This window comes from Globicephala melas, chromosome 1 (genome assembly GCF_963455315.2).
Source record: "Globicephala melas chromosome 1, mGloMel1.2, whole genome shotgun sequence".
In the NCBI taxonomy this organism is placed as follows: domain Eukaryota; kingdom Metazoa; phylum Chordata; class Mammalia; order Artiodactyla; family Delphinidae; genus Globicephala; species Globicephala melas.
Window position 1 is genome coordinate 92,245,780 of NC_083314.1, and position 25,938 is coordinate 92,271,717.

At 48.3% G+C, this 25,938-nt stretch overlaps 2 protein-coding genes across 5 annotated transcripts in view; both read left to right on the top strand.

The window, feature by feature from the left end:
- Window positions 1-12,673, top strand: part of SORT1 (sortilin 1) — a 73,715-nt gene extending 61,042 nt beyond the window's left edge. For 2 of the 4 annotated variants that reach the window (XM_030868914.2, XM_030868915.2), the window contains exons 15-21: window positions 1,266-1,455; window positions 4,851-4,967; window positions 5,583-5,691; window positions 6,500-6,598; window positions 7,147-7,253; window positions 7,519-7,642; window positions 8,090-12,673. In XM_030868914.2, coding sequence (XP_030724774.1) covers window positions 1,266-1,455; window positions 4,851-4,967; window positions 5,583-5,691; window positions 6,500-6,598; window positions 7,147-7,253; window positions 7,519-7,642; window positions 8,090-8,104 — 761 coding nt within the window. In that variant the 3' untranslated portion in view covers window positions 8,105-12,673. The remainder of the gene's footprint in view (window positions 1-1,265; window positions 1,456-4,850; window positions 4,968-5,582; window positions 5,692-6,499; window positions 6,599-7,146; window positions 7,254-7,518; window positions 7,643-8,089) is intronic. The other 2 variants (XM_030868918.2, XM_030868917.2) reach the window with 1 other exon arrangement.
- A 2,639-nt stretch (window positions 12,674-15,312) lies between these two features.
- Window positions 15,313-25,911, top strand: MYBPHL (myosin binding protein H like). The gene is given in 9 exon segments (XM_060293949.1): window positions 15,313-15,340; window positions 15,343-15,456; window positions 23,586-23,674; window positions 24,228-24,428; window positions 24,636-24,720; window positions 24,723-24,769; window positions 24,908-25,067; window positions 25,145-25,305; window positions 25,642-25,911. Coding segments are annotated over 9 exon segments (1,155 nt in total).
- Window positions 25,912-25,938: the final 27 nt, after the last annotated feature.

The following is a 25,938-nucleotide window of genomic DNA, read 5'->3' on the forward strand; positions in this document are numbered from 1 at the left end:
TAATATGATAGAAGACTTAAGTTTCGAGAAGCTCTGGTTAAATTTGGTCCTGACTGTTATTAGGCTGTGTTGGGGGCCCGTTTCCTCAGCATGTTACTTTAGTGAGTCCTGCAAGAAGCAGAAGCACTCGGTTTGGACCTTACTTTTCTACAAGATGTTTCAGTGATTTAAAATCGGAGAGTCATTATAATCTAAATTCACTAAATAGGCCGTAAAGGAGCTGGCTTATGAGTTTTCCCCTCAGCAGGCAGCTCTACAGTTATCCCTGAAGTGTAACATCATTAAAAGATTTGTTAAGCCCCTGCTCTTTTTTAAAAAATTTTATTTATTTATTTTATATTCATTTTTGGCTGGGTTGGGTCTTCGTTTCTGTGCGAGGGCTTTCACCAGTTGGCGGCGAGTGGGGGCCACTCTTCATCGTGGTGCGCGGGCCTCTCACTGTCGCGGCCTCTCCCGTTGCAGAGCACAGGCTCCAGACGTGCAGGCTCAGTGGTTGAGGCTCACGGGCCTAGCCGCTCCACAGCATGTGGGATCTTCCCGGACCGGGACACGAACCCGTGTCCCCTGCATTGGCAGGCGGACGGACTCTCAACCACTGCGCCACCAGGGAAGCCCCAGCCCCTGCTCTTTAACAGGGCCCTGTTCTGGTCTTCACATCCCAAAAGATAAAAACCTAATCCACAGTCTTTAGGCCACAGCCTTTGAGTCATTTTTCCATGAGTGGATGATATGACACACTAAGCCAGGTTGACTGTCATCACGGTCTTCATTTGAAAGCCAGTCTACAAGAGTTAAAAGCCTAGAAAGTATGTTTCCCCTTCCGTTTGAAGCAAACTAACCCATAGTGAAATTAAACCCATGCTTTTGGCTAATTGGTGTCTTGTCCTAAAGGCAAGCATCTGGTTGCTTACCTGACAGCTCCTGCTGACCAAGGGCACAGGTGTGCAAGACTTAAAGACAGAAGCTTCTCAGTCTGGAAGGAACCTTAGAGGTTCTCCATCCAGCTCCCCACTGCAAAAATAAGGTTTTTCCTAGAACTCAAATGGGTCGTGAGATGCAAAGACTCCTCCCTTGGCATGAAGAAAAGCCCATTGCTGGTAGGCTCCCACTAATGTTAACTTTCATTTGCAGTTCCAAAGTGAAGCAATAGGTTGAGTCAAACATCCCTACTTTTCCTCTCCTCGTTCTTCCTATTGCTTGGCAGCTGCATCACATGGGTGGGTTCTGTCCCATGCAGTTTCCTGAACAGCCTGTCTTTCTTTTAGGTGAAGAGAAGGACTATACCATATGGCTGGCTCACTCCACAGACCCTGGAGATTATGGAGATGGCTGCATTTTAGGCTATAAAGAACAGTACCTACGGCTACGCAAGTCTTCCGTCTGTCAGAATGGTCGGGACTATGTTGTGACCAAGCAGCCGTCCGTCTGTCCCTGCTCCCTGGAGGACTTCCTCTGGTATCAGCATCCCTCAGATCCCTATCAGCCATTTCCCGTGCTGGAGGAGGCAAAAGACAGTTCAGAAATCTTTAAATCCTTTTCTTTCCCTTTTTCCTCAAGAGTGGAGTACTGTTGCTTCTTATTAAGGAAATTGAGGCACAGAGAAAGGGAACCAGAGTTGTTAATAATTGGACAGATAACATTGCATCAGTTACTTATTGGCCAGAACCAGCAACAACCCCTGGACATCCTGACTTGGCAGTGGTGGGAAGGAGAGAGGTACATAAGGAGGATGAGAATTAAAAAGGAGAGAGAGAGAAGATGATAGGACAGAAACACCAAGAAAAGTGGTACAGGAGCTCAGAGGAAACTGGACTTTAGCAAGCAGCCTGACAGCCTGGGTGTAGCAGGTAGGGTACTAGGTTTGGGGTCGTCTGCAGGACTGAAGGCAGAAAGAGTGTGGATCTGTCCCAAGAGAGGAGGTGACATCAGTAGGTATGGTCTGTATGTCCCATCAAGGGTTAGAAGCCATCAAGGTGAACTCCCTAGAGTTCAGGACCATCCAGGCTTAAGGGTTAGTTTCTTGGCTGGCACAGGGTTAGTTGATTATACAAGGGCGAGGGAGTCCCTAGGTAGCCTAAGCAAGGTAACTTAGGGCAAATAAGAGGAACTGCTTCACATCACAGGTACTAATCTTATGGAACTTGTTACCTGCAAAAGATACCGACAGGAGGTAGAAGTGGATTTGGAAAAGAAGGCAGGCAGATAGCAGTCCTGTCCTCCCACAATGTATTCTCCTGAAGTGCAGGTGACAGAGAATGCAGGACTGAGCAAACTGCAGCCTGACCCAGTGTGTTTCCTCCTGCATGGCTCATATCTGTGGAATGGCCAGGGGTCCTCCCTTCTCTATTTCCGCAGGGGAAAATATCACTCAGATCACTTTGATGTTGTAATAGGGCTAGAGCTTATTCATACTGTCAAACTCTGAAGAGCTGTCTCCCATCCTTAACTGCACACAGGGTGGCTCTCGGTCACCTGAGCTTCTGCTGTTTTCCAAACATGTTGTGCTTCTTCAGAGCTCCATGCCACGTGCATGCTGCTGCTGCTTCCTGGAAGTCTTTCCCTGCTTGACCCCAAGCCTGGTGAATTCCTACTTAGCCTTTAATACTTAGCTCAGATACCGCCTTCTTAAAGCCTTCCCCAGATTTTCCTCATCTAGGCTCCTAATACAGCACTTACCATATTTTAGTTTTTGTGTATAGATTTGCTTCCACCATTAAACTCCAGACTCTTTGAGTGCATATTGTATTTGATAATCACATAGTCATAATGATAGCCGCTGACGTTTCTTAGCGGTACGTCTGTTTACACTTCCCCTCAGCAGCCCTGTGAGAGAGGTACTCTGGTTATTTCCATTTCACAAAGGGAGAAATGAAGGTACAGAGAGGTTATGACTAATTTGCCATCATGTGGCAGAGCTGCGATGTGAACCTGGCCATTCAGCTCCAGAGCCTGCCCACTGTACCCCATGTGCTTGAGAAATGTGTACTTTGTGAGTGGGAAGGGTATGGTCCCTGAAATTTTGGATTGAACACATAAAATTTTTGCCAGAAATTTCTCCTTGCTATTGGAGGTGTGGTATCTTCTGTATCTTTTGTTCTCTCTACCCTCTCCCTTAAATATTTGTCAGAAAGCCTTGAAGTACAAGCAGCATCTATATATTCACCAAATATTCACTGAATATTTTCTATGCACAGGGCAGTGCAAAGTGATAACAGGAAGTTTATTATAGACTCTCCTGGTAAGATGCACATAATTATGTTTGAAACAGAAGGTGGGATCCTTGGGGATTTAGAAAAGGGAGAGACTATTCCATCCAGAGCTGAAAGGAGGTAGGTGGGTCAAAGAAGGCTTTGTAGAGGAGGTGGCATTTGGGCTGAGCCCTGACGAGCCGTAGGATTTGACCATGCACATCTGGGAAGAAGCAGGTCGTTAAAGACTGTGGACTGATGTGGGCTTAGACCACCCCAACAGCGTGATCAGGAAGGGTGTGCTGGAAGATAGGCCATGAGGGGAAGTTACAGTAGTCACGATGAAGTGAGTGGGTCCAGATGGGGGTGCTCAGGCTGTTTCCAACTTAGATGGTGGGAAGGAAGGTAGTGTCCTGGACAAACGGAGGAAATGACCGGAGGGACTGGCATGAAGGAGGAAACGTGATGTATTTTGAATGTTTTGTTTATTTGAGGTTCTGTCGGCAGATTTAGATGGCAGTGTCCAGCAGGTATTTGGAAATGTAGGATCAGAGCTCAAGAGAGGTAAAACCTAGAAGTTTTAGTTGCAACAAATAGTTAAGCTCATGAAGGGGGAGTAAGAGAATGAATTATAGGATCTTGGAAAACATCTGCACTTACGGGTTAGGAAGAGAGCAGAGCAAGCAGTGACCAAAGAAACAGACGAGTGCCGCTCTCAGGGCCTCAGTGTGTGGGGCACAGCATTGTGGCAAGTGCCCCAGAATAGGTGATCAGAGTGAATGAGACAGAGAGAGCCCCCTAGGTTGGATGACTGGTGAGCCCTGGGGGGCCACAGACATTCATTTTCAAGGTTGCAGAAGGGGGCCGAAGCCCAAATGCATAGAATAAAAAGTAAATGAGTACAACAGAACAAGGAAAAAATATTTTTTAAGAAATCTGGCCAGTAAAGGAGAGGATGGTGAAGGAAGAGGACAGGTTCAGGCTAAGGAGAAGCCTCCAGGTGAGTGGGACTAGTGGTCACTGCCACACTGTCCATGGAACGAGCCCCCGCCCAGGGGCATTAGGAAGGATGGGGCCGAGGCCACTCGTGTCATTTCTTTGGGGAAAGCAGAGAAAGAGCAGATGGGTGGCGCTATGGAGAGATGGGATAGAATGGAGGGCAAGAACAGGCATTCACATTGGTGGCAGGGACCATCTAAGAAACTAAGAGGGACACGGAAGTGGGGAAGGCAGGAAAGGTTTAACATACCCGCCATGGGTAGAACATGGGTAAATGAGTTATTTGGAGAGAAATAAAAGAGTTGCTGAGTGTCCCAGAGTTTAGATCTGTTGCTGATGTACTATTTCTCTGTGTCTTAGTCACGTGGGTCCCCACCCCCTGCAGGCTGCCCTCCTTCCCTTCCCGGAGCCTGAGCTGTCTGTGTGGGACTCCTAGCTATTGAGTCTGAAGCCCAATCCATAAGCTATTTTCCCTTAGTTCAGCCCTCCCCATGTGCTTTTTTTTCCTAAACAGACCTCTTTATATGTCACAGGCTTCCTTAGCTTTCTGGCAACCCAAGACTGGAATATTGACCATCCACTGCCCCATATAAAGCCTTCATTGCTAGTCGCTTCCTGTCTTTCAGCAACTTTGAAAGATACCTTATTTGCTGATTCTTACAGTGATTTTGGCTACTTCCGTCCAGAAAATGACTCCAAGTGTGTGGAACAGCCAGAACTCAAGGGCCACGACCTAGAGTTTTGTTTGTACGGGAGAGAAGAGCACCTGACGACAAATGGGTGAGATGCCTGCTTCTCCCATATCGGGACTGAGTCTCCACTGTGCAGAGTGAAAGCTGCGTCTCTCCGCATAGTTCGGAGCAGTAGCTGAGAGCACTCTAGAAAAATACTGTCTACTAAAACTTTCTGTGATGGGGGAAATGTTCTGTAATCTGCTGTGTCTGATGCGGTCGCCACTAGCCCTTTGTGGCTGTTGACACTAGTGTGAGTGAGGAACTGAAGTAATTTTAATTAATTTAAGTGTAAATAGCCACCACAGTAGAGAGCGCTGCTCTAGAGGAGGCTCACTGCCTCCTTCCCTGATAAACACTCCCCTCCCCTGTGGTTTATGTACCGCGTGTTGACTGCATTCCCTGGTCACAGTTCTTTGACACAGTCTCTTAAGGCAGAAAGGTGGCATGACCCTGCAGCAAGGCAAGGGATGTGTGGTCTGTCCAAGGACTGAAACTACACAGAATATCCCCAAAACATCCCTGCAGATCTCCCCCAAGGCCTGAAAGATGGTGTAATGACCAGAAGTTTTTCTGCAACTTCTAAAATCTTGTCTTCAGGAAGTAAGCAAGAATCCAGAAGTACATCCTTGTATTCTGTTAACAAATTTTCTCTGCCTCTCAGGTACCGGAAAATTCCAGGAGACAGATGCGAGGGCGGAGTGAATCCTGCTCGAGAAGTGAAAGACTTGAAAAAGAAGTGCACAAGCAACTTTCTGAGTCCAGAAAAGCAGGTATGTTAAAGTAGATCTGGTTTAGATACAAGTGGGGTTTCACGTTCTGCCAGGAATAGTCAAAGTTACAGTGTCAAGAACTCTGTTACTGAGTACAAGTGGCCAGACTACTTCTGTCAGGCTTCCCTTCGTACAGGAAACTGTCAGGATGAGGGATGGTCACATAACCCAACGCTAAGCTCATCTACCGAAAACGTTTTTGTTGGGGAAAAAAAAATGGTATTCAGTAAAGTTTTTCCAAGTCCTAGATGCATACGGTTGAGGAAATTTCTGAGGCTCAGAGTCATTTAGGAAAAAGACTCAAGAAGTTTGGCTGTAAAGGGCTGGAGTTTTACACATGTGGAAGGGAGGGCACTGGACCATAGGTAGGGTGGATCTCTTTGCCGAGTCATGTCAAGTGTGTTCAGAATGAAAAACTGAACTATGGTAATAAGGGGCTAGTTTTGATTTAGAAGCAAGTTTTAGGGCTGATTACAGTTCTGTAGCACTGAACTATCTGGCTGGAATATGGGGATATGGTAAAGAGGAAACCTCTTGATAAAGAAGCACTGGCCCAGCAGTGAGACTTGGGGCAGTAAACTGTGGGCCCCAGGTTCCTAATCTGGAAATTGAGAGGTGGACAATCTGCAGTTCCCTCCTATCTAACCTTCTAAGGGATGAGGGCCTGACAAGGGGTGGGATTAAGAAGGCAGTGGGAGAAAAATGTGTGGGTGTGTGTACTTGTCGGGGGCAAGTTCCTCCTTCTCTGCATCCCCGCCCTGCACTCCTGGTGGCTGTCCTCAGAGTGTTTGTGTGTGTGATTGCACAGGACTACCGCCCACAGGGACACAACTTGTCCCAGAATCCAGCTCCGCCTCCTCTTGGATACATTGAAAACACACACACCCTATCTCCCACCCAAAAGCAGGTAGGTCACACTCAAACAATGATACGGAAAGCTTATTTGTAAAAACATACAACAACTTAAGTAAAAGATAAATCTCGGTGTCATAGGATGGCTTGCCTAACATAACATTGGCACAGCTCCTTTCCAGGTAATTGGCCCTGTTTTAGATTCATTCAGCCCACTTATTATCATAGTCTCCCTTTCCTGCTTCACCCTTAAAAGCTCCAAGACTTATAAACAGTGGTAGTGGGGAACAGTCACAATTACCATTTGATCTAGGTAGTTGCTACGACTTCCAGTGTAACTTTGACATGGAAGCCACTGAGTTTGCACCATTCTGACAGCTCTAAGGCAGTTGAAGTTCTGGTCACCCTCTGCCAGCTGTGATATTCTCCTGGTAGCACTGAGATGGTTCATCTTGGGGGCGGGGGTTGGGAAAGTATCATCATTAGGTGCCTAGAGACTGCAGATCATTCAACAGAGAAATAGGGGAATGAGCAGCCTCTTTGAATTCTGTCTGAGAATATGCACACCCAAAATTGTTTGTGTTTGTGTTTTAATTTATCAAGAATTCCAAGTCAAATTCTGTTCCGATTATCCTGGCTACTGTGGGATTGATGCTGGTCACAGTCGTAGCAGGAGTGCTCATTGTGAAGAAGTACGTCTGTGGGGGAAGGTAAGGAACAGAAATCAATCAAACCAGAAAGTCCACCGAGGGCAGACGGTTGAGTCAGCCCCTGGCAAAAACTAACTAGTTGAAGTGATGTTACTGAAACATCAGGCCCAAATCTTTCCTTACATTTTCCATATGCCAGCTACGGGCTGTGCTTCCTATATGTGTGACTCATTCTGCAAGTGTGTAAAACTTGGAAAATCCACCGTCCTATAAGAAATGCACCCCTCCTCCCCATGTGAGAGTTGACGGTGGTTTCCACCCGCAGGTTCCTGGTGCATCGATACTCTGTGCTCCAGCAACATGCGGAGGCCAACGGTGTGGATGGTGTGGATGCTTTGGACACAACCTCCCACACTCATAAAAGTGGTTATCATGATGACTCAGATGAGGTGAGACTATTTCTTCTTGAGGGGTGGTCCAGAAATTTTTAAAAAGGGTGATCTTTGGGCTTCCCTGATGGTGCAGTGGTTGGGAGTCTGCCTGCCGATGCAGGGGACACGGGTTCGTCCCCCGGTCCGGGAAGATCCCACATGCTGCGGAGCGGCTGGGCCCGTGAGCCGTGGCCGCTGAGCCTGCGCATCCAGAGCCTGTGCTCCGCAGCGGGAGAGGCCACAACAGTGAGAGGCCCGCGTACCGCAAAAAAAAAAAAAAAAAAAAAAAAAAGAGTGATCTTTTCTTACTCATGATCAAGATAATGATTGAAGCAAAGGAGGGTATAAGCTAGAAGCAGCAATTTAATGACTGTAAGACTTGGCCAGCCCAGAAACTAGGTAATGGCTTTCAAAATAGGGATTTTTTTGGTCTGTAAATAATATGGCCTATGTCTTTCTTTTCAGGACCTCCTGGAATAGCTCCTCAAAGGAGCTGGGACTGAGCACAGATGATGGAACCGCAGTACCTCTTACACTCCCTGTGGCTCCGACTTGGGGAAATAAATTTCCCATTGCGAGGGACCCAGCTCTGTTTCTGCTGCTTCCATCAAAGCCAAAAGGACCTACACTAAAGAAATGGGGGGTGGGGACCATAAACACTCTTACAATTGGCCCTGAGAAGAGAGGGAAAATTTCTAATTCTTTAACTTTTCATTTCAAGTTCTGTCTTTTTGCAAGGTACGGGCCCTTTTCGGTTTTGTTTTTGTTTTTTAAGGGAAATGAAATGGAATTGAAGGGAACTTTTCACTAACCCCACTGTTGCATGTTTTGCATGGCGCCTGCCCCAGGGCACCTGCCAGCTTCAGCATCAACTCTCACAAAGCACTTGGTGCCGTCCCTGGGCTGTGCTGGCAACACGAAGCAGCCGCAGAGATGAGCACAGAGGCTGCGATGACTGGCACAGCCTGGGCAGCCTTTCTCCATCTGGGGACAGCCCCGCTCCAAGAACACTGCACACCAGCTCCTCACACAGATCCCTGCTTTTTGTTGTTGTTGTTGTTGTTTTTTCAGGGACCATAGGCCACAGTGATTTTTCTTTTCCCCTGTTTAATTAGGCAATACCCTCATTAATTGCCCTTTGGCAACTAACTTACATGTGCTTCCAAGACACTAAATCAGGAAAACTTAAAGGGTAATATTTTTAATTTGGGGCAGGAAAAAGGGAGCAGCAGAGAATTGACTAGATTTAGCACCTATTAAAGGAGAAACTCTTGCTTCTTCCGAGATCTTTCAAGCCATGCTTTGTGTGTGTGCCAGTGGACTTGCTCAAGGTCTGGGTTCAGGCTTGCCCGGGCTGTGTGCCCAGGCTGAGCGAGCTCTTCGCTGGAGTGGCTGGTGGCATGGGCCGTGCAGCCCCTGAGGATGGCACGTCACAGTCTTCTGCGTCCCCTCCTGCCTGCTGTGCTGGCTCCTTGGTGAATCATTAGAATGGCTGCTTATTTGCTTCCTCTTAGGTTGCTGCTCTGCATGGAGCCATGACTAGACATGTTTTCAGATTTAGGCTTTTTTAAAAAAATCAGAATTTTATTACCAGACTCTCCTCCTCTGCCCTTTTTCCCAGCTTTGCCAAGTAATTTGTTGGCATGAAACTTTTGGCTGAACCAACTGAAAAACACACTTCTAGTGTAGATGATGTTTCGTGTGATACATTAAGTTCGTATTTTAAATTTAAAAAAATTTTCCTTTTGACATTTTTAAAAATGAGATAAATTAGAAAATGTAGCAAGATGGATTTTGGGGTGGCCATATAGTGATGGAAAGCTGCAATCGTTAGTTTTAATACAGCTTGACTATTTGCTATACCGGAATATAGTAGCACGTTTTCAGTCTTAGCATACCTACTGTGCCGGTCACAGTTTCTCCCAATAATTATGATTGGGACATTCTTTGATAAACTGCCGTTTTGTTGCTAGTTCACTTTATGGCTAGAAAGTCAGGAAAAAGTAAATGTGCCAAATTAACTGTTGTCAGAATGCGTGAGCAGATGGCTGAGTTCTCTCCTCACCAGAATGGATTCACAGCCGCAGGGAAAGTGGGGGAGGGAATGGATGGAGAATTCTAGAGACTTTGAAACTGCAGTAAACTTAAATGAGTCAGGGAGCTATAAAGTTAGGGCAGTTTTTGTAAAGAGAGTTAATACTTGTTAGAGCCAGAGAACACTAGTCTTTTAGGAAAAGCTCATTCCTTTTACAAGGTTTTTAAATTAAAAGTAATTCCAAAGATATACCAGCTCACAAATGATTAAGTATCGGCTTTTGTCCCCGGTTGCCCTCACCTCCTGCCCAAAATGAATTTGATGTCCAGAAAAGACCTACTTACACCATACACCTCTTCTCCCCACATATACCCGCTCGGGTAGGTGTGCTGATACATGGTAATTCTCTGATTAGTTTTAAGATAGGAAAGTTAATATTCTTCTCTAACCGTATAAGATTAGGGCTCTTTGCCTATAATGATATTTCTATAGAACTTGGCAGTTTTCACAGCACTTTTTCTCTTGCATTATGTAATTTGAACCTTACAACATTCTCGTGAGATTTTAAAAAAAAAAAGGCGGGGATTGTAATCCCCATTAGAGATGGAGCTGAGGTACAAAAACGGAGCAAGTCGCCAGGGTCCCTGTGTGTTACGAGCACCGCCAGTGGTTGTCTTCAGATCTCGTATACGTTTTGATGCGCGCCAGTGCTGAGCACCTGGAGAGGGCTGCTCTCTTATAGATGACTTGCTATTCTTTAGGATGCGGATCAGTGACATTTCTTGCAGAGCAGTATTTAGCTCTTTTTTGCCACCTTGGTAAACAGAAGAGTTTATTCTCCTGTTGTTCATGGTTGAAAACAAAAGTAATGGTAATTTTGAATATGTGTTTAGAAACCGCCCCTCACCTTGTTGAGGGTCACTGTTCAAGAGTGCAGGAATGGAATCTCCATTGATGAGGCACCCTCTTCATTCTTCTTGTCCTCCCACCACTGGCTGGCTAGCGAGCTCAGTTGGTTTGAGGACTGCTAACAAGCCTGGCTAGTTAGCCTTCTGGGTCAGCCTGCACTCACACAAGTGTATGCCCTCAGCCAGACAGGAAAACGGCCTAAATCCATGACAGCTTCTAAGAAAAGAAGATAGCCAATTTGTCCTATCGATGTTAGGTTAGGAGAATTATCTTTGAAAGTAAAGTTGTGTAAAGTCTCAGGCTTGATAGCAAAAGATTATTTCAACAATAGAAGTTAGCACTGTAAGGTAGGTTGGACATATTAGACCGTCCAAAGTGACCTGAGCTCTAAAATCCAGGCGGAGAACTCATCATCCTTCGTGCTCTGTGGACAGGTGTCTTGGACGTAAGGGGGCTCTTGGTTTTTAGTGAGACCAGAGACCAGGGATGCATACACCTAGGCTGTTCATTGAATGGGAATGCCCCTTAGAAGAATGAAAGCGTTTGGAGGATTGTGGCAGTTCTAGGCTGGGCTTAAGAGATTCAACAGATTAGCTGTAACTAAAACTTAGAATTTGCCGTCTGCCTCTGAATAGGCTTTCCAGTGTGCGTCTCTGTAATTCTTAGGTTTGCCTCTGGGCCTCTACATGCCCAAGCTGGCCTTTCATCCCTGACAGATAAGTAATGAACTGGCCACCGCTGGCTCTGTAAACCATGGCTGGTTCTCCCATGGCCTTCATCACGGTACAAGGATAGAGAGAGGAGTGCAGGGCAGTTCACATCCACCCCAGGTGGCAGGACTGTCGTGACTTGAGTCATTTCTTTATTTTCTAGGCAAATGATTCAGGTAGAGAGATTCTCTCTTTCCTTTTCGGAGAGCTTTAAAGAGCCCCGCTCCTGTATGCAATGGCTTAGAGCTCGCCCTGCTCATTTTTGGTACCGCCCCCTTGCCTCACATGAAGCCCAGATACTTGGAACTGCTAAAATAGGAAGAGATTCAGCTTTTCAACTTTGCTACTACCTTCCCTCAAGCAGGAAGATTAACATGGACTTACATGTCCTTTGGACAAAAACCAAAGTTTAAGATTTGCCACATGATGGAGTGATAGGGAGGGCCAGACTTTCAGCACTGGCACTCAGCAGGTGCCAGACTTTCTGTTCCATCTGCCACTGATCCGCCCAGCTCAGGCAGCTCTGGCAGTGCTGTCCTGCCCTAGCAGAGCCCAGGCCTCACCCTCATGGAGGATGATTAAAATAGCAGGAACATGTTGATTTCTTGGCTACTTTGCATTATAACAGTAAGAATCAGAACATTAATTAGAAATTGTCTTCAACAACTTAACTGTACGCATTTTTTCACACTGGTACATTTTTAAGCGTCCTTGTTTATATAGGATAACTTAAACTAATCTGTACCTTTCTATATATATATGTGTGTGTGTACATATATACATGTATAAACTGTATAGTGTACATGTTAATGATTTATTGATATGTCCCAAGTCTTTAATGCAGTTCTCATCCTCCGCATGCCCTCAGTTTGTGGTCGGGTGACTTAAATGTTCCTGATGATTCTGCCCACCTCCTGTGTTTGGACGTCTAGGGAGGAGGGGTTTGATGGCACCCTCCTTATCCTCGTGCACAGAAATGCTCAGGGTCCCCGTGTGCCTGTTGTCCAGCCCTGTCTTGTCTCTTGTTCCCTATCAGCATGTGGTCCCTCCTTGCTCTGTAACTTCTCTGCCTCCACCCCAAGCTGTCGGTACAAAAGTGTAAAGCAGTATTAAGATCGTTACTGCATGTATGCTAAAAACCCAAGTTTTCTGTTCCCTTGGGACAGAAAATTGCATGTGAGGTGGGATAATCAAGTTTCAATGACCAATGTCGGTTACACAAAAAAGCCAGACCCTAGAATAAAATTCCACAAAATGGAAATAAAACTCAAATTTCTTTAGCATTATGTAAATAAATCTGGGTGTGTTTAACTTTGTACTGGTAATTTTCTGTATATTTGCAATATTTGGGTTAGAAATAAAACAGACTGGACTTTGTTACCTGACCTACTAAAATGACTAAGCTACAGTTTGTTAATATGAAAGCTTTTCCAGTTTTCTAGCTTCAAAAATCAAACTCCAGCAACCAGAGAATAAGTCAGTTAAAGAGCCAGGACTATTCATTTATAGCATGTAAGGTATTAGGTAATTTATAGGAAAAACTACTCACCTGTTTCTGCTTTATGCTCACAAAGATCTGCCTCCCATGGGTATTTGTAAAAGCAGCTTTCTTGTTCTTACTCCGGGAAAGTGTAGCTGAGCCACCCCGTACAGCTTCTCCGTTTCAACCGCTACACTCTTCCTTCTGCACGCAGCGGCATGTCATTACTCTCTTGAATTCCATGTTCTTCTAGCAGGTTGATAAGTAACACCAAGGAGTTTACCTTCCACACCTTTCCATCTGCCCCTCTTAACGTTTCTCCTGCTGCACTTACTCGTAGTCCTTCCTGACCCATTTCATTTAAGGACCTTCAAAGAGTTGCAACTTTCCTCCTCCAAAATATTTCTTTTAGGGGAGGTTCCTGCCCACCCCCACTGAGCCTTTAGCCAAGGCTCACGACTGCTCAGCCTTCCGTCCTGGCGGGTATTTCCATTTAATGCTTGCTCTGGCGTCGTGGTCTAAAGATGACCAGGCAGAGACCTTGCTCTTGAGGAGCCCATGTCTGCTGGAAGAGCCCTCCCCCAGGAGGTTATCCAAGGTGGTTTATTTTCTGGAATTCTATCTAACATAGTGTTCTAAGACTTCCTGCAACAGAATCAGTAGGTTTTTTTTAAAATGCATATCCCACTTAGACCTATTAAATTAGCCTTTCCAATGGATAAGACCCTAGGAGTCTGCCTTTTTTATTTGATTCTTCAGTTGCAACAAGGAGCTAAGACCAAAAGCCTGGGCCAATCTCCTCATCAAAGCATGGATTAAGTGGGGTATAAGAGGGGGTGTTTGGAGTCCCCTGGTGTACTGTCTGGACTCGTAAGGGCTTTGGCTGGGTCAGACGAGAGAAATAGGTCAAAGAGGCCTTTACACAAATCCTGACATGACACAGCGCAGCCTCTCACCACCAGCCTGAGGTCAAGCTCCACAGTTACCCTCTTCAGTCATCCGAGCTCCTGATAAACAGCTTCCTGGGCACCAGCTGTGTCTACAGGTTGTCCTAGCCCTCGGTCCCTATACAGGTTGCAAAGATGAGTTCTGGGCTTCTGTCCCACACCCCAAGATAGTAACAGGCTCCCAGGATCCTAATGACTGCCCCCAATTTGACGGCTAAAGGGGAGAAATGAGTAAGGAGCTCATTCATTCAACCATACTCATTTGTTTCCATAAAAAATAAAGGAGAGGAGGGGAAGGGGGGAATGTGGGAACTCTACTTTCCACTCAACTTTGCTGTGAACCTAAAACTGCTCTTTAAGCCTAAAGAAAAAAAAATATATATATATATATATATTCACAGAGGGGATGCCAGCTTCTGGAGATGAGAAAGTAGAGTATGATAGGAAACCAGATTGATTGGATGGAGTGCATAGAACATATAAATGATGGTCTGGTGAGCCTAGAAATCACATGGGACCGTTAGTATGTAACACCTACTGTGCTCTGGCCACTTTCATGTACTTTTACCATTTTATCTTCAACACAATTGTGGCATCATCATCCCTTGTTTCATGGACCAGGGACCTGAGGTTCAGAGTAAGTGGTTTTCCCAGGGTCACCTAGCAAATGAGTGAGTAGTAGAGCCCAGAGTCACACTCAAGTCCTCTAACCTTATGCTCCTGGCTCTCCCCTCCATCACTGCTGCCTCTCACTTAATTTGTACTTTATCTCATAGGCAAGGGAGCTTTGAAAGGGACAAGTGCTGGCCCAACCTAAAAATAGCTTACATTTATCGAGCACTTAGTCGGCTACACTCTGCTAAGCACTTTACCCAGATTACCTTTGAATCCTCACAGCAACCCTATGGCTGTTATCTCCACTTCACAGATGAGGAAACAGACCTGAGAGAGACTGTGATGTGTGGTTACAAGTCACACAGCCAATTGGTGATGGAGCCAAAGTGAGCCGGGGGGTCTGGCTCCAGTGTGCAGACCCTGCCCTGCACTGCCACCGGGGGGAGTGGAGAGGATGGGGCCGCCCCCATAAAGGCTGAGCTGGCGAGACTTTACAACTCAGCGAATGTGGGAGCAGAGAGGGAGAGACCACCTAAAGGTGTGCCTGTGAATCAGCTAATCCTGGGGCCCCTTCCTTGGACCTGGACACCCTTGGATGAACTGGAGGTCAGGAGCTGAGATGTCACCCAATCCTCCTGCCAGAAGCCAGAGGCCCCATTTGGATGGTCTGGGTGGGGAGGGGCTGTTTGAAAAGCTCGAGCGCTCCCCTCCCTCACTGGTGTTGTGAGAGAGGTGTCAGTTCTCTCTCCCAAGATAACAGGACTACCGGGTCCTCCTCCTGCAGCTATTCTGGGCTGCGGTCCGCTCCCCACTCTTCCCCTGGCCCCTGCTTCAGCCGTCTGGGAGTAGCTGGGTGGGAACAGGCCAGCCCTGTTACATAACCCTGTGGCTGGGACCCTGGGGAGGCCGGGCTGGCGAGCAGGTGCTCAGCCCCTCCCTCGCCACCAACAGTGAAAATCTTTCTCTGGAGCCCAGCCTTGGGGTGGCCCAGCATGGAGGCAGCCACAGCTCTGGAGGTGGCCTCGGAGCCACGCTGAAAGTGAAAGAAGCCAGCCTAGCGGATGCTGACGGAGCCCAGGCTTCACCTCGGCGGGGGGCCGTCAGCCCCATTCCCCAGCTCCTGCCCCCAACAGAAGGTGATCCATGGGGATGGGGAGTGAGCGTTGGGAGTTGGGAGGATGCGCTACCGCCCTGACTGCACCTCCATGGGTTTTGCGGATCTAAATGGTTTCACGGGATTGGTACTTAGGGTGGGGAAGCATCCATTGGAGCCCCCACCCCCTTCCTTGGTGGATTCTAGCTTGCTGCTCAAATGTCTCTGCTGGGTCTTTGCTTTTTACCTGAAAAGTCAGTGAATGATGTTTGTGGCAATTTACAGTGACTGATAATGATAGGTTTGTATTTTTACCTTTAAAATATGTCTGTCACAGGGACCTGATATACCAACGCCAGTCAGGAAGGGAATGAGGGGTGAGATGGTGTCCATCTGGATTTGGAGAAGAAAGAAACAAAAAGCTTAGAGCCACCGGGAGGCTAAGTGGTGAACAGTATGTGATGCTCCACTTCGCCCTTGGTAGAGCCGTGGGTCCTCCACCTACCCTACCTACATCTCCACTGGCTCCCACGGGAAACCCTAGCCTATTTGAGCCTGAGCTCCACGGAAGCAGAGACCGTCCGGAAGAATTTGGCTGCCTCTCTGTGGTCTCTGTGAGCCTCTCAACATAAAGGCATTTTCGAACTAGGAGGTGGTGGGTGCCCCTTCCAGCCCCAGAGTTCCCTGCCAGCAGCCCTGCTGCCCAGCCCCCAGACTGCCCCTGGCTGAGGCCTTTGTAGCTAACAGCTCTGTGACATTTACCCTGGGTGGCTCCCACTGCACCAGGCTCAGCCGACAGAAGTGGAAGACGGGAGCCTGGCTCTTCCCCTCTCCTGCGAGGTAATCGGCGGAAGCAACTACGGGGGCTGCACGAAACATTTAAGACAGTTCCCTGCACAAAGTCCCCACTTCTGGCCCCTTGGAGTCTTGAGTGCAGAGGATGCAAAGACCACAAACGAGACACCATGGAATCCCTGGGTAAGGAGAGGTAAGAAAAGAAGACAGCATCTAGACTCAATTCCCAGGGCCACCTCCAGCAGCTCCGTGACCTTGGCCAAGTCAATGGACTGCTCAGTTTCAATTTCCTCTCTGTAAAATGGTGAGTAATAGTATCGACCTGGTAAGGTAGTCGAAAGGATTGTTGAGATAATCCAAAGTGCCTTGGAAGAGGCCAAACAAAGATACGAATAGATAATAAATTATTTCCAAGTCAGGGATAAAGACTGAGTTCTCCCTGCAAATAGGGTTGTGGAGGGAAAGTTTGCTGCCTCTTATCATCCTGATGGAAGATGCTGGGTCTTCAGAAGCTATTTGTATGTCAGGGGCAGAGAGCCGACCAAGTTTGCCCCACTGAAAAACAGGTAAAGAGAGCAGAAGTTATTGGGAACATACTAGGCTGGAATGGTCTTGAGGCAGAAAATCAGTTTCTTCCCGAAAAGGCCCAGGGAATAAGTCACAGGCAGAGGGAGAATGAGAGCCAGGACTGCTGACTCTCTGACCACTGGTCTCCACAAAATCCTGGGGGAGGGTGCTCATCCCTTCCACACTCCTCCCTCCTGACGGCCCCTGGCCACAGCCCCCAAGTGCGGCCTGAAGGGCCCTGATCTTGTGTGTGGCCTCAGGGCCACCAGCACCCAGTGACTCAACCCACCTACATGCCAGAGGTCACTAGCAGCAAGGACTCCTTGTGACATTGTGCAAAGTGTTTGCATCTGTTATCCAGTTGGGAAAAGAAGACATGAGTTCAAACCCTAGCTCTGTCCTGTGACCCAAGGCAAGTCAATCCACCCCTCTGGCTTCTATTTTCTCATCTGTAAATTGAGAGGTTGAACTAAATCAGAGCTCTTAACCCTTCGGTGGATATGGATCCCTAGGAAAATCTGATGAAAGCTGTGGATTCTTGCTCCAAGAAAAATACTCAACAAAGTTCAGGGAGTTCAAAGCATCACTGAAGCCTAGCCAGAGGTCTTCAGGGGGGTGCTATGGTGCTGGACTAGATGGCCCCCAAGTTCCCTGTGAGCACCAAGGACTTTTCCTTCCTCTTAACGCCTCCTCTTCCTTATGGGGAGCTCTATGGGACATAGAAGGGCACAGTGGCTAGCATGTGAGTACACATGAAATAGAGCAGGCATCAAAATGTTTGTGACATTAAAATGAACTGCAACTGGCCGACACGGAGCTTTTAGTCAAGAAAGACTGCTCCATGGCTAAAGAAGCAGAAGTAGGTGTTTGGCATTGGGAAACCATCCTCTGTCACTCTCAGCACTGCACAGAGGCACTGTGTCCTGGAGGCAACGCTGGGCAGGGGCCAGAGGAGAGCTTCCGAAAGAGTGAGAGATATGGGACAGACTGCACCCTGACACGGAGAAGACGGGACTCTGAGACCCAGTAGGAGGGCCCGTCTGCTGATCTCAGCTCGATTGCTTCCAACTGACCCTGTGTCCTCTTTCAGTCTGGACTGTTCTGTGTCTTCCAGGCTTGGGAAGCTGAATCCCTAGCCTTGAAGTGACCATCCTTCCTTCCTCCCTCCCACCCTCCCACTGTCCCTTCTTATCCTCTTTCTTCCTTCTACAAATATTTACTTTGTGTCTATTATGTGTCAGGCACTGTTACAAAAATGCACAAAATAGGCAAAAATAACTTCCCTTGTGGAGATTACATTCTATGTAAGGAGATAGATAATAAATAGGCAAATAAAATATATAAAATAAGAGAAAGTGAAAACTGCTATGCTGAAAAGTAAAGCAGAGAAAGAGGAGGGTATAAAGTGCTGGGGTGGGAAGTGTACTTGCTGTTTCAAGCAGGATATTCAGTGAAAGTCTTGTTAATAAGGTCATCTGAGCAGCAACCTAAAGGAGACCAGAGAACAATGCATGCAGATATTGAGAGTGAAGGTTTTCCACAGACAGAACAGTAAGTGCAAAGGCCCTGAGGCAGGAGTGTGCATTATGGATTGGGGCCACTGTGGCTGTAGCAGAGTGAGGGAGAGAATAGCAGGTTTGGGGTCAAAGAGGTAGCAGGACCATTGTGAACACTGGTTCAACCCTGAGACAGATGGGCAGCCAGCGCAGGGTTTTAGGTGAGATCTGGCATGATCAGGTGTAGGTTTTAAGACTTTTCTGGCTGCTGAGTTAAGAATAGGCTATAGGCAGGCTTTAGACACTAGCAAGATTGTCAACTGAGAATAAGGATTCAGGAAAAGGTATGGAAGTTTTAGAAGAGGGTGTACAACAGTCACCCAGGAGAACAGGAGATTGAGTGAATTAGGGAAGTCTGGCAGATCTGCCAGGGTCCATTTGGAGGCAATGGCCATCAATTTAAAGTCAGCATAGTTTTGTAATATTTTTCCCCAGTCGTGTTTGGCTGTGTGGATGCAGACACTGAGGGGGTGTATTTAACTGGGGCTGGGTATTGCTAAGAAGTGGAAAAGGATTAGGGCTTTGAGTGGGTATGCAAGGGAGTGAGTCTAACGATGACCATGGAATCTAATTTGGGTGGGAAAGAAAGTGGTAACATGGAGGGGTGATGGAGAGTGAAGGGGTGGGAAGATAATGGATCAGAGGTCTCAGTGGGCTGAAGGATCACTGCTGGCAGAGCTTTAGAGGGAGGGAGCTGAAGGGATAGAGACTGTTCATTAGGTTATGCGACCTCAGAATTTAAGGCTCAAATACAATAGATGTTTATTCCTTACTAGCAAAACAACTAAAAGCAAGCGTTCCTACTCAGCAGATAGTTCTCCAGCACTAATTCAGGGACCCGGGCCTCTTCCATCTTGTGGCTCCGCCATGCCTTAGGGCCCCGTGATCGCCTGCATGCAGCTAGCAGATGGGAAATAGAAAACTCATTCATTAAAAGCCTCGACTCAGAAGTGATTCTCATCACTTCCACTCACATTTCACTGGCAAGAACTAGTCTCACTGTCATACAGCAAGTGGGGCCGCTCCTTCTCAGAGATCCCTATACTATGGAAGAGATAATATGTACAAATTGTTGTGAGCAATTAGCCATCCCTGTCATGGAGGTGGTGCTGAGAGAGTGGGACGCTTGAAATTCAGATTCTATAGTGGCTATAGTTATTGGTCTAGACAATGACCAAAGGAACCATGGGCTGAAGCAGGGGAGGACAAACTCATTGGAGGAGTGGCAGGCAAGGCTGGGAGCGGCCCTGCAGGGACTGGAAGTCTGGGTGTTGAAATGAGCAGGAATCATGACTGGAGAAATGTTGGAGAAAGTGACACTGAGCCAGGGCTACCGTCATCAGCGTGAGGGGGAGACTGCCACAAGGGGAGAGGGTGATGGAGTCTTTTCCTCAGAGAAGTATTGCCTATTTCTATGTCCTTTTATTTTTTCTGATCTTAGTTTCATGGCCTTCAAGGAAGTGACACTCTTGTCCTTCACAAGGTTTTTAGGTTTATTTTTTTGAAGTCACCACATTTCTTTCCCACCACACTCCTCCAGACAAGTTTCTGATAAGGTCAAGTCCACACCCTATGCATCTGCTAATGCTTCTGTAAGAAATGCTGGTATTTTTTGGATCCCTGGAAATCTCTGGGGTTTTTTGGGAGCCATAGCTTGCCTTGTGCATTTGCCCTCTTTTGGTAACCGTTCACTCACACAGGCCTGTGCATGTGTGTGCACACATGCACACGAACTCACAGTCTTGCACACTCACACACGCACACACTCCTCCACTATTTCAATGTGTCTATCTTGTTCCTTCATTCTCTGGGCCATAATTAATACCATCAATCTGAACTACACAGTCCTTAGGGAATCGCTGGCAGAAAGTCTTTAGCCATGTGAAACCAAGTTATGAGAGGATGGGAACAATTATTTCCCATGAGCAGAGAATAAGGAAATGGGCATAAACCTCAGCAGGATGAAATTCGGTAGAATTAGGAAGGATTTTCTAATGAAGAGAAGTCGAGATCTCTGGACTTTAAGTAGTTTCCTCTCCGCTCCTTTTTAAGACAGTATTCTGTCTGAGAGAAATTCAGTGCTGAGAGCAACACAGCTCAGAAGCCAAGGGCTCTCAAAGGACTTTTCAAAATGTCTTTTACCTGAGACTCTATGAAGGGAGAAAATCTCATAGACAAACTGCGGCTGTCTCAGACCTGGTCTTAGAAACCCGAGGTTCTGCTTTAGGGCTGTAGCCTTTGGTTCACATCCCTCCTGGCATATGAAGAGGAGAAAGACCTTGGGCGTCAGGGAAAGCCATGTTTCTCCAAGGTCAGTACAATTAACACCTCGCTTGACTGTGGATGTGTGAAAAGAGATGTCCCAGATGAGCCCTCCTATTAACACTCTTAGCAAGGGGTCAGATTGCTCTTGTTTGCTGGGCAGATTCAAGGCCTGGGGTGCTCTGGGGAAGAGCTTGCTGCAGCCCAGGCACCTGGAGCTGTCACACACTTTCACCTGCCATATTTTGTCAGCGGCTTTAGCCTTAAGCCCATCCTCTGCCCTCCCACTGGGGCTGGGAGACTGCTGAGAGCAGAATCCTCGCCTACTAGTCCTCAGACTTAGAACATTCCAAATAGTAACTTAAGTTTGTCCCCTACTGATTCACCATCTTGTCAGGGAATCCCACTTCTAAGCAAAGAACTGGCCCGGGAGCCCTCCATGGAGGAAGAATCCACCATCCTGGCTGTCAGCCTTTCTCCTCTGTCTCTGCCCCCTGCTGGCATCCCCTCTGGATCTCAGGGCCATTCTGCTCATCCTCCTCCTAATTCCCCCATCTTAGCTTACGTTCCACATAAACTTATTTCTTTCATTTTTCTCCTTAGTTCAAGTGAAACAATGCTAACCTTTTCCAAGATACTTTTCTAGGAAAGACTAAGTGGGAACAAATACTATATACATCAGCATGCACCTACCTATAGAAGCCCCCTTCCTACCTGAGGTGTAAGCAGAGCAGGGCTCAACTGGCACCTCTTCCAGGCGTGACAGCCTGGGTTCCTTTCCTCACATCAGCCTTTTTAATCCTTGAGTGTGGCCCCCTGCCTTCCCTTCTTGGCCTCTTCTCTCCAGGGGCAAGATCACTGCAGGAGCCCTGACTGTGGTGCCCAGTCCCAGGTGGACACTGAAGGGCAGGTAAGTGGACAGATATGCTGTCATGCTCAGAGAACAGGTCCTTCAGACACACGTTCCTAGATGGTGCCAGCACGACTTCACAACCGGCCGTGAGGTCAACAGCAAAGCTGTTTCTCTCTCCCAGCCCTTTCCTTCCAGTCTTCTCCTTGCTCTGGGTGCTCACCAAGGTCCTTCCTAACTCAGAGGTTCTGTAGGCAGCGCAAGGGACAGCAGAGCCGGCTTCTCCTCAGCCCTCTCCCCGGCAAGCGTGAAGGGTTAGGTCCCCACTCAGCAGTGGGGAACCAAGCCCAACAAGATGAAGTTTTGACCCTCCTTTTCAATTGCCGCCCTCTTTTTGCAGAAAACCCTGAAGTCATATCCGCCTGTTCTCAACTCCTTGGTCGCTTGCCAAGATGGCCACAGGAAAGGAACACATCACACAACACTTCTTCTGTTCTTCATGCCCCGCCTCCACCCAAACTGCCAAAGTCGAACAGAGGGCAGCCGAGCAGGGTCATTCAGCTGCCTGGGTTCCGAGCTGAGTCCTTGCTGAGGCCTCAGGCCCTGGGCCGTACGGGCAGGACAGCGCTTAGAGCACTGGAGGCCCTGTACCACACAGTTCCCACTTCTGTCAGGATAGAGGGGTGAGGCGCAGCCTAAGACAGCACAACCCAGGTTAAAACGTAAGCCACACGGTAAAAAAGGAAACTAGGCAAATAAAATGGACAGCATGCACTGAATATTTCTGTCTATCTTCATCCACAAAGCCCAAGTTATCTCAAGATGCTAATCAGGGCGGACTATGGAAGTTCCTGGTCTCTAAACAACGATCTACAAACTGAGGTGTAGGAAGAGCTTTGTAGACCCTTCGTTTGATTTATTTTCAATTTCACCATTCAAATTCTGCATTATGTAATGTACATTTTAAACAGTTCAATTTGTAAATAAACATACATACATTAGGGTGAATGTTCAGGGATGTATTTACAGGGAAATGTGTGTTATCAAAAAGTTTGGAATCGCTATCAAGCTGTTTGCCACAGTTGTGTGCTGGGGTGGAGTTCTTCCAACTGATAGGAATGAAGGAGCGGGGAGGCTGGGGAGTTGGTGGGAACTGAGACTGTCACACCCCCTGTAAGACTACAGCAGCGGGGGACTGTCTCTGCCTGAGAAAGGAGGAAGCAGTAGCACCAGAAGCCTGGAAAATGGAGTAGATTTCAGCTAGGACCCGAAAGGAACCCAGGTGGGATGTTTGCACTTCCTCAGCCAAGGCTGCCGGAGGCATCCTGAGAGGAACTTACACCTGGTCATTCCCCAAACTTACACTCAGCACTTTCCTGAGCATCTCCTGTCTTCATCCTGGAAGCCAATAAACATAATCTAATCTCTCTTCTCACTGGAACACGCCTGGAAGATCAAGGGGGAGTAAGCAGTGGACCTAATCTGTCCCAGATTCTGACTGTACAAAGTGATCCTCCACAGACTGGAAGACACTGTGCAGGCCCCTGAACAGGGCAGCCCTGCAGAGAAGGGACCAGACGCCAGCTCCCTCTGCAGTGACATCAGTGCTGTCCTGGTGGGGCCAGGGTGTTGACTCTGCCTGCAGAATATAAAGCTTTCTCCTCGGGGTCTGGCACCGAACTGGGGAGTGGGGCGGACACTTGGGGGTCAGGATTGACATTGAAAGTGGCCTTGAAAAAAGGAGTGTTGCTGAGGACAAATGTAGAAAAGGAGTGGAAAGACAGACCACTCGGACTGGACTGGTCTGTGCATAAACAAAAAAGAAATCTCAGTTGATGAAAAGTCGATGGTGGAGAGTTACCAATTAAAAGAAGTAGGTGTCAGGCTCGCGCTTCAGTGCTCTTTCTGCTGAGACTAACTCTCTCTACAGGATCCCACAGCTGGTTGCTTATCCCTAAATCCCAGTGAGACAATGGGAGCTATCTTCCCATTCCCCGAGAGAGGGCTTAATTTGCTCAGTGTTGCCTGGGTCACCTGGCCATGGAGCACAGCTAGATACAGCATCCACTTACACTTCCTCTAAACTCTCCTCTTCCCCCCAGAGAGGCTCACCACCCCGTTCTCTCTCTTTCCATCACTCAGAGCACCCCAAGATCTGGCTACCTCAGGCCCAGAGGCAGACCTACGTCCAGAAGGTTGGAGACACTCTGAATCTACTAATCCCGTTCCAGGTGATCATGACAGCCCCACGTTGGGTCCATGACTGGAGCCAGGCCAGGGTTTTGATTTGGAAACAAAAAACAAGAGTCCTGCTAGCAGTGGGACAGTCGTCCTAGCCTTGAATGGAAGGGGCATGTCACTGAGTGTGAGGCCAAACAGCCCTTCCATCAGCACTCCTGCGGGGTGTTGGGGTCAGGTCAGGTTGGGCATGCCCAGGTGATGATGTAAGGCTAATCCATGCCCTTCAGTCAGCAGGGGTCTGGGAGCGCTCAGTTTGGAGGGCTCTCAGGAGTTTGGGCAGCTAATTTTAGTCCCAGCTGCCCTGAGTGTCCATGACCTAGACTCTCAGAGGCGGGGAGACTCAAAGCCATCCCCCTTTCCCATGATCCTGAGGCTGTTGCTGAGAGACGGAAGTCCGCTGGGACAGTCCACCAACCTCTCACTCAAGGAATTTGCAGCTGCGAGTCAAGTCACCACGTGGACCTGGTGGATCTGACCCCTGTTGCAGCAGGGAGGGGCAAAAGGCCTCTCGGGGCAGCTCACAGCCTTCTCCCCATTTCTCAGGGCAAACCCCAACCTCAAGCCATGTGCACGCATGACGGCTGTGCCTTGGACGCCAGTCATGTGAGCATGCGGAATGGGGAGCGGGACTCCAACCTCTTCATCCGAGAGGCCCAGTGTGCTGACTTGGGTCACTACCAGCTCCATGTGCAGCTGGGTGGGCTGGAGGCCACCGCCACCACTGACACCCTGGTGATCGGTACAGTGGGGGGAATGGGAGACGACGTGGTCCTTGGGGGCTCCCACCCCAGCGTGAAGAGGAATCAGCACAGAGAGCCGGGGAAGCGGGGCTGTGGGACGCAGTGGTGGGTGAAGGGAGGGGTGGCTGAGCAGAAGCGGAGGGGCCCCTCCTGGTAATGTCCTGGCATGTGAGGCGTGCCATGCCCGCTGCCATGCTTGGCCCTTTCAAAGAGGCCAGGCTCTCCTCAGAGTATCAAGTTGGTGGATGTCTGGGGCTCCAGCACTACCCTGGAGTGGACTCTGCCCCAAGACACGGGAACACACTCCTGGGATACGTGGTGCAAAAGGCTGACACCAAATCTGGGGTGAGGCCCAGCTGGGTTGGAGGGAGGGAGGAACAGCACATTCTGGAATGGGACTCTGGTAGTTCCACGCAGTAGGCTGGGGTGGAGTGAGCTGCCAAAACAGGGGTCTCATTCCGGGCATCTTCCGGGGCCCCACAGCTGTGGCTCACGGTGCTGGAGCGCTATCACCGCGCCAGCCGCACAGTCTCCGACCTCATCGTCGGCAACTCCTATGCATTTCAAGTCTTTGCTGAGAACCAGTGTGGGCTCAGCCAGACAGCCTCTGTCACTGCCGACCCGGCCCACATCCAGAAAGCAGGTAAAGCACTGAGACTCAGAGCCAGGAAGAGTTAAGGAGAAAGAGTTGAAGACGGATGGGGCTCTCAGGCACTACAGCAAGGCCCTTCTTGGTCCCCTCGGCTACTGTTTACAAGACCGAGGGGTTTGTCCAGTGAGATTTCTCAGAAGCCCCGAAGTTCACCCAGCCTCTGGCAGACTGCACTACAGTCATTGGCTGTGACACCCAGCTCTTCTGCTGCATCCATGCCTCCCCCAAGGTGAGCAAGGAGGTCTGTGGGTGGCTGTGCTGCTTTCCGCTTCTGCTCTAACCTTAGCTGTGTCGAAGAACATTCTAACCAAAACATTTGCTCCCGTCACCATCATCTGCCTGTTCCACAGCACATTACGTAGGAACACTCAGGGCACTGGTGTCCAAGACAGGCTGATGTGGATAATGTTTCCAGTTTTGCTTTTAGTGTTTGTTCCTCATATATGAAGATGTCACTTAATGACCTGCTGGCAATTGGGCATGAGATTCAAAGCTGTCTCTCTGGCAGGGGGGCTGGAGTCCTGTTGGCTGCTCCTGACTCACCCCCCTCATCTTTATCTTCCAGCCAAAGATCATCTGGCTAAAGAACAAGATGGATATCCAAGGCAACCCCAAGTACAGAGCCCTCACTCACCTGGGAATCTGCTCCCTAGAAATCCACAAGCCTGGCCCCTTTGACGGGGGCATCTACATCTGCAAGGCTGTTAACCCCCTGGGGGAGCCGTCAGTAGACTGTCGGGTGGATGTGAAAGGTAAGGGCAGAACTCGCACCTTAAGGTGCAATCACCTCCTCTCTCCACAGGTGGGAAAGTCGAGGGCAGAGACACAAGCCTAGATGGAGAAGGGCTCGGGTTGCTTCCCC